A 13,227-nucleotide genomic window follows, 5' to 3' on the forward strand; every position below is an offset into this window, starting at 1 on the left:
AGGACAACTAACAAGGTGGCCTTCTTTCTGAGGACAGTTTCCTGCTTCCGCAACCTCGCTCATGGAAAGGTCCCGGGAAGCTGTTGGAGTTGGCCAAAACATTGACGCTGGCCTAAAGCCGATAGAAGCCATCACACTGAGAGTCTGTATGATCAGCCCAAGAGGGCTGCACAACTCAATTCATTTTTGCCAGGAAATGTACCAAGCCATTCTTCGGCTGAGGCCTGAGCTATTTTTGGCAAGGATGGGTGGTACGCAAAAGGGACTTCCCCTTTTTTGCAGCACAGAGCCACCAAATGCTGAGCAATCAACAGCATTTCTTGTTCTGAGATCACCCTTCTGAGCACCTCTCTGGCTGTCAACTTGCTGAGGCCACCATAGCCTGATTCGCTTCCTCAGCCCCAGGCATTGGATAAGCCCACCACGCTGGGGTTGCCTCGGTCCGGTGATGGCTCCCCGTGTCAGCTGCTTCCTGTTGGCAGTGCTGTTTTCTGCCAGCTGTAGAGTCATCACCTCCTCGGATCGGATGTGCAGCGAGGTGAGTCCAAACTGTTTGTCTTTATCCAGATTAAACTGGATATTTGGAAATATCCAAATTTGGAAAACTGGTCTGGAAATTTGGAGATTCAGCACACAGTCCCACCTGAGCCTTGGCATCCCAATAGCCACTGTCGTTAAAGGGGCAACGAGGCGTGTAGAAGTTTTTCTTTATTGTGAAAAAGGAGCCAAAGGGCTCAGCCAGGGGGTGATCTCATAGATTCTTAGTAGGAAGAAGTGAGAGATTTCCTCCTCTGCGAACAATTCCCTCAAAATAATCCTAATTGGGACATAAGATATCAACAGTCTCTCAGTGCCAAGAGCAGACCTCCAAACCTGCTTCCAGATGGAGGTACTGTTTGTGCAACATCCCAGCACGTGGCCGCTTCGCCAAACAGTCCTTCAGTTTCCTGGATCTCAGAGTAGGGGTGGTAAAGACGACCTGTGTCAGGTCTTAGAGCATATGAAGATCACTCTGAAGGAGGCCGGCTTTCTCCTCGAATTGGACAGCCCTCCATCTGTTTTACTAACCCACACAAGTAACATCTGAGAATAGAGCCAAATCGCACCTTCTGTTTTGGACCATAACAATATTTATCAACCTGTGGGAAGTTCTGGGAGAGGGTGGTGAGAGAGAGAAAGGAGAAAGGCCTCATTCTCTTGCCATCTTCTAAAATGCTTCAACCTTCCTCCCACTGTGTCTGACCCCAGCAAGTGTCCAGCACCACATAGCCTGTCAGGCAATGGCTGTGGACAGGAAGGATCATCAGTCTTGGTAGCTGGGTGGGCTGCTTTCCTAGATTGCGACTGAAAGAAGAAAAAGAGGCAGGAGGAGCATGATGCAGAACAGCAGTGCTTGGGGGCCATGATCAGAAGAATGATACATGAGAGACCTGCCAGACAAGAGCGAGAATCACAGCCAGGACTGGAATAAGGCCTAGAAGTGGAAAGCAACAGAAGCTTGCTAGTCTGGTATTAGGACGGAATCAGGACACGCTCAGACCAAGAGGAGGCATGATGCCCAGGGGAAATTAAGGCTGGGAAGGTATATTAGTTTGCTCAGGCTGACATAACAAAGTATCACAGTCTGAGTGTCTTAAACAACAGAAACTTATTTTCTCACAGTCTTGGAAGCTAAAAGTCCAAGATCAAGTCGTCGGCAGGGTTGGTTTCTTCTGAGGCCTCTCTCTTTGGTTTGTTGATGGCCTTCTTGTCCCTATGTCTTCACATCATCTCCCCTTTGCCCCTCTGTGTCTGTGTCCAAACTTATTCTTCTTATAAAGATGCCAGTCATATTGGATTAGGGCCTATCTTAATGATCTCATTTTAACTTGATTACCTCTCTAAAGACCTATCTCCAACTAAGGTCACATTCTGAGGTAGTGGGATTAAGGCTTCAACATATGAATTTTGGGGGAACACAATTCAGCTCCTCACAAAAGAGCACAAGTAAGAGGTTTTTATCAGCCCAGAAGGCTGTCCCCTTATCATTCAGGTTGGAAGGTCAATTTCACACAGACATGTAGGTGGCGTGAAAAAAGGAGAGGAGGGGCATACCACCTCCTAGTGATCAGGTAGGCATGTCATCCACCTTCTGGCAATATCCTCAGATGGGACAATATTACCATTATATTTCTGCTCATTGTGAAGCAGGCTATTTTAAATGCCCTATTTTTAAGCCTACCAGTTCAAATCTTAAATCCCCACATCACTGCAAAGCCCTTTTGAAGCCCACAAAGGCCCTCACTGCTGGGAGATTTTGGAAAGCCCGTGGAAATATTGGACCAGTCTAGCTTCCTATTAAGGACATCAGGCCCCAGAGTTGCCAACTCCTTTTTGCAAACGACTTCTGCTTTGGCAGAAGGAAGGAGAAAGAGACAGGGAGAGCCCCCTAGTCCTTTTGATGCCTGTCCTGGGGACTTCTGTGCTATTCAGGTGGAAGGAGTGGTGCTGAGGGTCCCGGGATCTCCAAGCCTGGACTCACGCTGCAACAGGAGCCTTCCTTTTTGGATAAGTCAGATGAGACTGGAATCGGCCAACACAACAACCTCCCTGCAGCCCTCCCTCTGAAAGGACTCTGAATTTAAATGCCTTGGGACCTATTCAATTAACATTGGCTCCATATTTTCCTTTACCTCTTCTGTAATGTCTGAGTTCAGAAGAGCAGGCTTCTAAGGCTGTTTATTGAGCCCTCCCTTCTAGGTGAATACGGGGGAGGGAACTGGGAGATACAACTTGTTTTGGAAGGTAAGGAACTTCTAGGCTGCAGGCAAGGGGGATAAAAGTGGGAGTGGTGGGAGAGGAAGCTTTTGATTTAAGGGTTTGGCCCTTTTTCAAGTGCAAATCACCCCAGTTTGTCCACTCCCCTACTTTCCTCTTTTGTTCTTCCCCTCCAGTTTAAGCACAATTCACCACATACCCTATGTATGTTCACGTGACCCCCACTAACTTATCAGGCCTTATTCTGAAAACAAAGTTTTGTGTTTTATTTTGCTTTGTTTTGAGTTCAGTAAAGTTTTTATTGAAATAAAACATACGTACAGAAAAGTTCATCAGTCCTAAGTGGACAGTTCACTGAGTTTTCACCAAGTGACCACATCCATGTGACCAGCACACAGATGGAGAAACAGAACATTCTCAGCACCTCAGAAGCCCCCTCGTGCCTCTTCCTGGATGCTAGCCCCCAAGAGCATCCAGAACTCTAACTTCTATTACCATAGATTGATTTTGCCTTTTTTTGAATCTTATATACATGGGACAATACAGTGGGTATTTTTTGTTGTCTGGCTTCTTTTGCTCAACGTTAAATGTATGAGACTTGTGTGTAGCAATCATTTGTTCATTTTCATCACTGAATGATATTCGGTTGTATTACTGAACCGCCATTTATTTATCCATTCTACTGCTAATGGACATTTGCATTATTTCCAATTTATTTGCTATTGTGAATGCTGCTGCTTTGGACATTCTTATCTACTTCTTTAGTAAACAAATGTACAAATCTTTATTGGGTGGATACTAGGGAGTGGATATATTTGGTCATAGAGTATACATTTGTTTAACTTTAATGGATATTGCCAAAGTGTTGGTACCCATTTATTCTCATTGGCAATGTATACGAGTTCTGATTGCTCCATAGCCTCACTAATACTTGCTATTGTTTGTTTTTAAATTGTTAAACCATTCTGATAGATGGGAGGTGGTATTTCATTGGGATCTAATTTTTATTTTACTGATAAATAATTAAATTGAGTACATTTTCATACTTTTTTGTTGTCCATTTGCATATCCTTTTGTGTGTGTGTGTGTGTGTGTGTGTGTGTGTGTGAAGTACCTTTTCAAGTCTCTTACCCATTTTCTCTTGGGCTGTCTGTCTTTTTTTTTTTTTTTTTTTTTTTTATTGATATTTTAATGGTTTCTAACATTGTGAAATTTTGGGTTGTACATTTTTGTTTGTCCATCACCCCATATATGACTCCCTTCACCCCTTGTGCCCACCCCCCACCCCCACTTCCCAGGTAACCACAGTCCAGTTTTCTCTGTCCATGTGTTGGTTTATATTCCACATATGAGTGAGATCATACAGTGTTTGGCTTTCTCTTTCTGGCTTATTTCACTTAACATAATACGCTCCAGGCCCATCCATGTTGTTGCAAATGGGACGATTTTGTCTTTTTTTATGGCTGAGTAGTATTCCATTGTATATATATATACCACATTTTCTTAATCCAATCGTCAGTCGAGGGACACTTAGGTTGCTTCCACTTCTTGGCTATGGTGAATAATGCTGCAATGAACACAGGGGTGCATAAGCCTCTTTGGATTGTTGATTTCAGATGCGTTGGATAGATTCCCAGTAGTGGGATGGCTGGATCATAGGGCATCTCTATTTTTAATTCTTTGAGGAATCTCCATACCGTTTTCCATAGAGGCTGCACCAATTTGCATTCCCACCAGCTGTGTATGAGGGTTCCTGTTTCTCCACATCCTCTCCAACATTTGTTGTTTTTTGTCTTGGTGATTATAGCCATTCTAACGGGCGTGAGGTGGTATCTTAGTGTTGTTTTGATTTGCATTTCCCTGATGATTAGTGATGTTGAGCATCTTTTCATGTGCCTATTGGCCATCTGTATATCTTCCTTGGAGAAGTGTCTGTTCATTTCCTCTGCCCATTTTTTGATCGGGTTGTTTGTTTTTTTGTTGTTCAGTTGTGTGAGTTCTTTATATATTATGGAGATCAACCCCTTGTCAGATGTATGTTTTGCAAATATTCTCTCCCAGCTGGTTGGTTGTTTGTTCATCTTGATTCTGGTTTCATTTGTCTTATAAAAGCTCTTTAGTCTGATAAAGTCCCACTTGTTTATTTTTTCTTTAGTTTCCCTAGTCTGGGTAGGCATGTCATCCGAAAAGATTCCTTTAAACCCAATGTCAAATAGTGTGTTGCCTATATTTTCTTCTATGAGTTTTATAGTTTCAGGTCTCACCTTCAGGTCTTTGATCCATTTTGAGTTAATTTTTGTGAATGGCGATAGCACATGGTCCACTTTCATTCTTTTGCATGTGGCTGTCCAGTTTTCCCAACACCATTTATTGAAGAGACTTTCCTTTCTCCATTGCATGTCCTTAGCACCTTTGTCGAAAATTAGCTGTCCGTATATGTGTGGTTTTATTTCTGGGCTTTCAATTCTGTTCCATTGATCTGTGTGTCTGTTTTTGTACCAGTACCATGCTGTTTTGATTACTATTACTTTGTAGTATGTTTTGAAGTCAGGAATTGTGATGCCTCCTGCTTTGTTCTTTTTCTTTAGGATTTCTTTAGCTATTCGGGGTCTTTTGTTGCCCCATATAAATTTTAGTATTCTTTTTTCTATTTCTGTGAAGAATGTCATTGGGATTCTGATTGGGATTGCATTGAATCTGTAGATTGCTTTAGGTAATATAGACATTTTAACTATGTTTATTCTTCCAATCCACGTGCATGGGATATCTTTCCATTTCTTTATGTCATCGTAGATTTCCCTCAATAATGTCTTGTAGTTCTCATCGTATAGGTCCTTCACCTCCTTGGTAAGATTTATTCCTAGGTATTTTATTCTTTTTGATGCAATTGTAAATGGTATTATCTTTTTGAGCTCTCTTTCTGTTAGTTCATTATTAGCATATAGAAATGCAACTGATTTTTGTAGATTGATTTTGTACCCTGCAACTTTGCTGTAGTTGTTGATTGTTTCTAACAGTTTTCCAACAGATTCTTTAGGGTTTTCTATATATACAATCATGTCATCTGCAAATAGTGAGAGTTTCACTTCTTCGTTACCTATTTAGATTCCTTTTATTCCTCAACGTTTGCCTGCTAATCTCATCTATCCACTCCTCCCCTCCTTTTTTGCTACAGTATTTTAAAGTAAATTGCAAACATCCAGTCATTTTACACCAAATACTTCAATATGCATCTCAAAAGAATAAGAACATTTCTGTTACATAACTGGAAGGCCATTATCATTAACAAAATTCACAATTCCTTAATAACATCTAATACCCTGTTCTCATTCCAAGTTCCCTGACAGTCTATAAAATGTCTTTTCCCAATTGCCTTATTTGAATCAGAATCTAAGCAGGGGCTACTGTATCATTTGTTGGTTATGCCTCTTAAGTAGCTTTTATATCTCTTTGTCTTTACAAGAGCAGTTTCCTCCCTGGTCCTACTCCCCTCTCTCTCCCCTCCACCAGCATCGTCCATATGTGGATGTGAAAACAGAGTCAGTTTTCCCACAGACTGTCCCACCTTCTGCCTTTGGCTGATCTCTGCCTGAGATGCTGCTTAACTGAAATCCCCCATATCCCTTGTAGACTGGAAGTTAGGTAGAGTCTTGATTGGATTCAAGTTTAATTATTTTTTTGGCAAGAATACCTCATAGGTGGCACTGTGTCCTTCATGTTGTATTACATCGGAAAGTATGTAATGTCTGATTGTCTTATTTTGTTCATGCTAATCTAGAGTTGATTTGATTGTTTTCAAACTGAAATAAAACATTTTCATGCTTCCGAAATCAAGACTATAAAACAAAGTACATTCAGAGAAGTCTTGCTTCCATCCCTGCTCCTCTATCTGGTTCCTTCCCTCCCCTTAAAGACAACCAGTTTGGGGTTTTTTTCCATGGTTTCTTTTTGCAAATATAAGAAAATATACACATACCTTTCTTACACCAAACCTAGCATACTACATGCTGTATACTACATACCATATACTATATACTATATACACTGATATACATTATGCACCTTGCTTTTTCCACCTTACAGTATACCCGGATATCACTCCGTGTCAGTGTATGGAGATCTTACTCATTTCTTCTCAGCTGCAGAGGGTTCCATTTAGTGAATGTACCATATTTTGTTCAGCTAGTATTATATTGATGGATAATCTGGTTATTCACAATCTTTGGCTATTACCAAAAAAATACTAAAATGAATAATGCTATGCATAAGTCATTTTGTGATTTTGCAAGTATTATATTTGGTAAAGATTACTAGAAGTAGGATTGCTGCTCAAAGGATACAACATGTAATTTTGCTGGGTAGTCAGCCAAATTACTAAGTCTGATATTAATTTACATTGTTTCTCTCATCAGAAAGAAGCCAACAAAACATATAACTGTGAAAATTTAGATCTCAGAGAAATTCCTGACACTTTACCAGACACAACAGAATTTTTGGAATTCAGCTTTAATTTCTTGCCTACAATTCAAAACACCACCTTCAGCAGACTCACAAACCTTATCTTTTTGGATTTAACCAGGTATGTATCTGAGTTCTTTGTGTGCACTTGTGATGTTTTACTTAAGTGATGACACACCTTGCATTCAAGTTGTTTCCGGGGCCTTCTTTTGGGGCACAGGGACAATCTGCTTATTCTGCATGTTTACCTGTTCCCGTGAAATGTTTCTATGCAGGTGAAATATAATTTAAATAAACACCACCCAGGGGAGAGGAAAGTGGATTGTTCTCAAACTAGATTGCATCAGCAGTGCTGTTTAAGAAGTTCTAAGGAGTATTGATAACAAAACTGAAATAAATCTTGTACTAAATCAGATGCTATATCATACTACATTTTAGCATAGTTGACTATTCCTGGATGTGATGTTACAAGAAAAATTTATAGGAGAAACACACACAATCTACTAACTTGTTTTCCCTACAAATTGAGAAAAGAGTTCCATTACTTGGTTTTAGAGGCAGAATCAGGATTCTAAATGCTGAACCAGTGTTTGTGAACCAGTGGGCGGAAGTACCGCAGGAAAATAAGGAAAGAAGCAAAAGGGAAATGCGGCGCGTGTGTGCGCGTGCGCGTGTGTGTGCGCGCGGCAGCTCCATGTCCTCTACTTTGGTCCTTCAATTTGCGCTTCTGCAGATGGGGAAAGCAGTCACTTCCATGGTACTAGTTAATCTGTATGACCACCACTGTGAGGGAGGCATGGTGAGTATTACCATCCAACTCGTGTCATATGAGGAAATGGAGGCTGAAAAAGATTTTGTGAGCTTGCTTACTGTCACACAGTAAAGAAACTGGGACTCTGCTCTCCTGACTCCCAGTCCAAAGTCCCCCAAATGACCCCAGACCACTTTCCCAGCCAAGATTCCATGTGCACACGCTTAGAAACACTTACCTGAGAGAAAGCCTTGCCCTTTCAGATAGAGACAAAGATCATTCTGCTACCTACCTATTATGCCCCAAGGAAACTGACTTTCCCTCTCCCTTACTATTTCTTATTTTTAGGTGAAATCAGTTTGACCACATTTTTAAGGAGTGTGTGGGCAAGGATAGCTTTTCTAGCTGGAATACTCCATTTCCACTTCTGTTATTTTCAGTAAGGGATAAAAATGTGACCTCATACTTTCTAAAATCCTCCTCTGCTCCCCCTCTGCCTTGTATCTGGCCACAAATTAGAAACTGCTTTTATTACTTTATGTAGTTTTTTCGTTAGCTTTACCAATATGTTTTCTATTTTCTTTGCTCCTTCCATCTTGCTCTTCAGACCTTCCTCTCTGGAATAATTTCTCTTTTTCCTGAAGTATATCCTTAGAAATTCCTTTAGGGAAAGTCTGTTAGCAATAAACTCCCTCAGTTTTTGTTTTTTCTGAAAATGTCTTTATTTCATTCTGATTCTTACGAGATAGTATTTTCTGACATACGATTCTAGGTTGACAGTTATTTTTTCTCAGCCCGTTGAGGCTATCTTTCCAGTCTTCCTTTGTTGCTGTGGGGCAGTCACCTATCTGTCTAATCATTGTTCACATATAGGTAATCTTTTTCTCTCTGAATGTTTTCCATGGCTTCTGTTTGTCTTTGGTATTCTGTAATATTGCAGTGATGCATTGTGCAGATTGTTGGGCTTCTTGAATCTGAGGTTGGTGTCATTCATCAATTCTAAAATATTCTAGCCATTATCTCTTGGAACCTAAGCTTGCCTCCATTCACTCTTTTATTCTCTTCTGGATCTCTGATTAGACTTACATTGCATCTTCTCATCTATCCTTCATATATCTTAATATCTCTTTCTTGTTTTCTGTCTCTTTGGTTTTTTGGACTATATTCTAGGTAATTTTCTCATATCTACTTCTAGTTTATTAATATTCTCTTCAGCTATGTATAATCTCTTGTATAAACTATTCATTAGTATTCTAATTTCAATTATAAACTTTTCCATAAATTTCATTGATTTTTCATTTTACAAATGTATCAGATCAATTTTAACATTATTCCTTCATCATACTTTTCGTTCTTACTATCCCTTTAAAGATATCAAACATGTGTTTGATATAAACATATTTGTCATGTATTCTGATAATATCAGAAATATCATATTTTTTTATGTTACATATATATTAGCAGGTATATCTGATACTTCCGGTATCTGCTGCCTTTTAAAATCTGATTCTGTAGAACTTTTTCTTTTTGCTGTGCTTCCCTTATGTGTTTAGTGTTTAGTAAATTTTTATTTTGAGCTCATTCATCTTTTGGAACTTCGTGTAAATCTTTGTTTAAAATGCTTTCCTGGAGTTAGATAATACCAATGAATTATTAATATTGTTATATGTGACAGTGCTATAGAAAATAAGCCTATATATTTTTGGAAATGCATACTGAAATATGTATGGGATGTCTAGGATTTGATTCTAAATAATCCAGGAGAAAGAAGAGGGAAAGGATAAAGCAAAGCAGCAAAAAGCAAAATCATGAGAACTGTGGCATCTGTGTGATAGACATATGAAGGTTCATTGTACTATTCTCTTTATTTTTATGTAAATTTGAAACTTTTACTTATAAAAAGTTAATTAAGTACATAACTCCAGAAAATGTTTCTATTTACTTCTGCCAGTCACTACCATCCTGGAAACATTTTAAATTAAATTTTCCACTTGGGTTTTTTTTTGGGAGGTCCGCAGAGGTAGCATAAATTCAGGCCGGAATCCTCATGAGTGGAAGCTTATGGTTAGGGAATCTCAGAGGAGACTTTTCTTGTTTCACTCACAGCCAAGGCCACAACAAATATCCTCAAGGTCTCCCTCTGGGAGCTTTCTTTTTTCAAGGTCATCCACCGAAGGGATCTCTTTTGAAGGTCTTGTTAGTTTGCAGGGTTTTGACACAATCTCCTCTCCTGCTTGGACACCAAGCTTTGTCTCCGCCACTGGTACATGTGGCTCATTAAAACCCGGACTCTAGGCCACCAAGGATTAGCAGATATTGGCAGATATGACAAAGCTAACTCCAGGGCTCACCTGCTCCTACGGAGTCAAGCTTCCTTTTCACAATGCATTTCTAAGGAATTGCCTTATTGACCTCCAGGGCAGTTTTGTGTGTGTGTGTGTGTGTGTGTGTGTGTGTGTGTGTCTGTGTGTGTCTGTGTAATCCAATATTTTTAGGTGCAACACCAGGATGGGTTTCTTTGAACCTCTAGTGTTCCATATGTCTATGGAGCATTTTCATATATATATCATTTTACTTACAACCATTCTACAAAGTAATCATTATTTCTCTACTTTATAGATGAAAAAACAGAGGTTGAGAAAAGTTGTGACTTGCCAAGAATGGCACAGATTCATATATTATGCATTATTATGACATATTTTATATTACTTAAAATAGTAAATTTTGATTTTGTCTACAGTCAAACCTCTAATTGTTCCCTAGATTTCAAGCACAAACCTCTGAGAATTCAATCTAAAGGGGCAAGATATCTGAAAAATTTTCTAAATTACAGTGTTCAGAACTGAGGCTAGTCTTTAATTCACAGGTCATCTGTGGATACTGAAGAAAGTTTCTTATGTTTTGCTTTGAATAATAATGTATACTGTTTTTACTATACACAAATGATAGCTTTGTTAATATAGGTCACTGTGACATGAGTTTTTTTCTTTTTTCTAATTAATTATTGTTAAATACTATTATCTTTTTAAGGTGCCAGATTAACTGGGTACATGAAGACAGTTTTCAAAGCCATCCTCAATTGGACACAATTGTGTTGACTGGAAACCCCCTGATATTCATGGCAGAAACATCACTTAATGGGCCCAAGTCACTGAAGCATCTTTTCTTAATCCAAACAGGAATATCCAATCTTGACTTTATCCCAACGCACAATCTGGAAAACTTGGAAAGTTTGTATCTTGGAAGCAACCATATTTCCTCCATTAAGTTCCCAGAAAGCTTCCCAACACAGAATCTGAAAGTCCTGGATTTTCAGAATAATGCTATACACTACCTCTCTCGTGAAGACATCAATGTTCTGAAGCAGGCCACCAACCTAAGCCTTAACTTCAATGGCAATGACATTAAAGGCATTGAGCCTGGGGCTTTCCATTCAAAAGTCTTCCAAAGTTTAAATTTTGGAGGGACTCTTAACTTGTCAGTTATATTAAACGGTTTGCGGAACTCTACTACTCAGTCTCTCTGGCTGGGGACATACCAGGAATTGGATGACCAAGGCCTTACTTCAGCCATGTTTGAGGGACTTTGTGAAATGTCTGTTGAGAGCATCAACCTGCAGCAGCACCATTTCTCTGGCCTCTCATCCACCACATTTCGGTGCTTCACTGGAGTCCAGGAATTGGATCTGACGGCAACTCACTTGGACAGGTTACCCTCTGGGATTGAGGGTATGAGCTCGCTCAAGAAATTAGTTCTCAATGTAAATCATTTTGACCAGTTATGTCAAATCAACGCTGCCAGTTTCCCATCCCTTACAGACCTCTACATCAAAGGCAACGTGAGGAAACTTGACCTCGGTGCTGGCTGTTTGGAGAAACTAGAAAATCTTCAGAAACTTGATTTAAGCCACAGTGACATAGAAGCTTCTGACTGCTGCAATCTGCAACTCAAAAACCTGCGCCACCTGCAGTACCTAAACCTGAGCCACAATGAGCCCCTGGGTCTCCAGAGTCAGGCGTTCAAAGAATGTCCTCGGCTAGAACTCCTGGATTTGGCGTTTACCCACTTGCGCGTTAATGCCCCACAAAGTCCTTTCCAAAACCTGCATTTCCTGCAGGTTCTGAATCTCTCTCACTGCCTCCTTGATATCAGCAATCAGCACCTTCTAGCAGGCCTGCCGAATCTCCGGCATCTGAACTTACAGAGCAACAGCTTTCGGGAAAGGAGCATCCCAGAGACCAACCTACTTCAGACAGTGGGCAGCTTGGAGATTCTGATTTTATCCTCCTGTGATCTCCACTCCATAGAGCAGCAAGCATTCCACAGCCTTGGAAAAATGAGTCACATAGACTTAAGCCACAATAGCCTGCCAGGCAACAGCATTGATGCTCTTAGCCATCTTAAGGGGATCTACCTCAATCTGGCCACCAATAGAATTAGCGTCATCCCACCCCATCTCCTCCCCGTCTTGTCCCAGCAGAGCATCATTAATTTAAGTCACAATCCCCTAGACTGCACTTGCTCAAACATTCATTTCATAACATGGTACAAAGAAAACCTGCACAAATTTGAGGGCTCGGAGGAGACCACGTGTGCAAACCCTCCATCTTTAAGGGGAGTTAAGCTGTCTGATGTGGAACTGTCCTGTGGGATTACAGCTGTGGGCATGTTCTTTCTTGTAGTATTTTTATTCTTGTTGACCATTCTGCTCATTTTTTCAGTTAAACATCTTCTTAGGTGGAAATACCAGCACATTTAGTGCTCAGAGTTTCTAGAGATGGCAAATAAATGTGTTCAGAAAACTTGCCCCAAGAAACTGTCATCTGTTAGTGAGCAGACATTTCAGGCGGGTTCCTGGAGCTGGCAGGGATTCGCCATGCTTTTCTGAGTGCCAGGACTAACGAACCTCCCTGGCAAGGAAACTGACGAGGGCCGAAGGGCCAGACACTGCTGTGAGAGCCACAGCCATTTCCTCCCATGGAAGGTGGGTGGGGGTTAAGGGAGGATCCCTGGCAGAGAAAGGCTGGGAGAGGAACCCACCAGGAGGCCGTCTCCCTTCCATGCATGGACATCCCTCGAAGTACCTCCTGCCCTGTCCCCAAAAGGAGATTATCAACTCCTACATCTCAGTGACCCCAGGACCTCAACTCTCTCTCTCGTGCTCAGGCTTGTGTCTGAGTTCTCAGTAATGTAGCCATTTGGGAAGCTTATTGGGGATAACGTCTCAATGCTTATTTTAAATGAGAAAGGGAAAACAATGA

The 13,227-nt window shown here is 40.7% G+C and overlaps 1 protein-coding gene across 1 annotated transcript; it reads left to right on the forward strand.

Annotated features, from left to right (window-relative positions):
* The first annotated feature begins 283 nt into the window (after nucleotides 1–283).
* Nucleotides 284–12,823, forward strand: CD180 (CD180 molecule). Its single transcript, XM_058563947.1, has 3 exons — nucleotides 284–538; nucleotides 7,170–7,336; nucleotides 10,997–12,823. The coding sequence occupies exons 1-3, from the start codon at nucleotides 449–451 to the stop codon at nucleotides 12,723–12,725; spliced, it is 1,986 nt and encodes a 661-aa protein (XP_058419930.1). The 5' UTR covers nucleotides 284–448; the 3' UTR covers nucleotides 12,726–12,823.
* Nucleotides 12,824–13,227: the final 404 nt, after the last annotated feature.

The sequence above is a fragment of the Diceros bicornis genome, chromosome 20 (genome assembly GCF_020826845.1).
Source record: "Diceros bicornis minor isolate mBicDic1 chromosome 20, mDicBic1.mat.cur, whole genome shotgun sequence".
NCBI lineage: Eukaryota > Metazoa > Chordata > Mammalia > Perissodactyla > Rhinocerotidae > Diceros > Diceros bicornis.

Bases quoted from the DNA above. Each gene is read 5' to 3' on its own strand.
- CD180 (XM_058563947.1), top strand. From the start codon at position 449: ATGGCTCCCCGTGTCAGCTGCTTCCTGTTGGCAGTGCTGTTTTCTGCC. The intron at 539-7,169 runs GTGAGTCCAAAC...TTCTCTCATCAG, and splicing joins CGGATCGGATGTGCAGCGAG to AAAGAAGCCAACAAAACATA. The intron at 7,337-10,996 runs GTATGTATCTGA...TATCTTTTTAAG, and splicing joins ATCTTTTTGGATTTAACCAG to GTGCCAGATTAACTGGGTAC.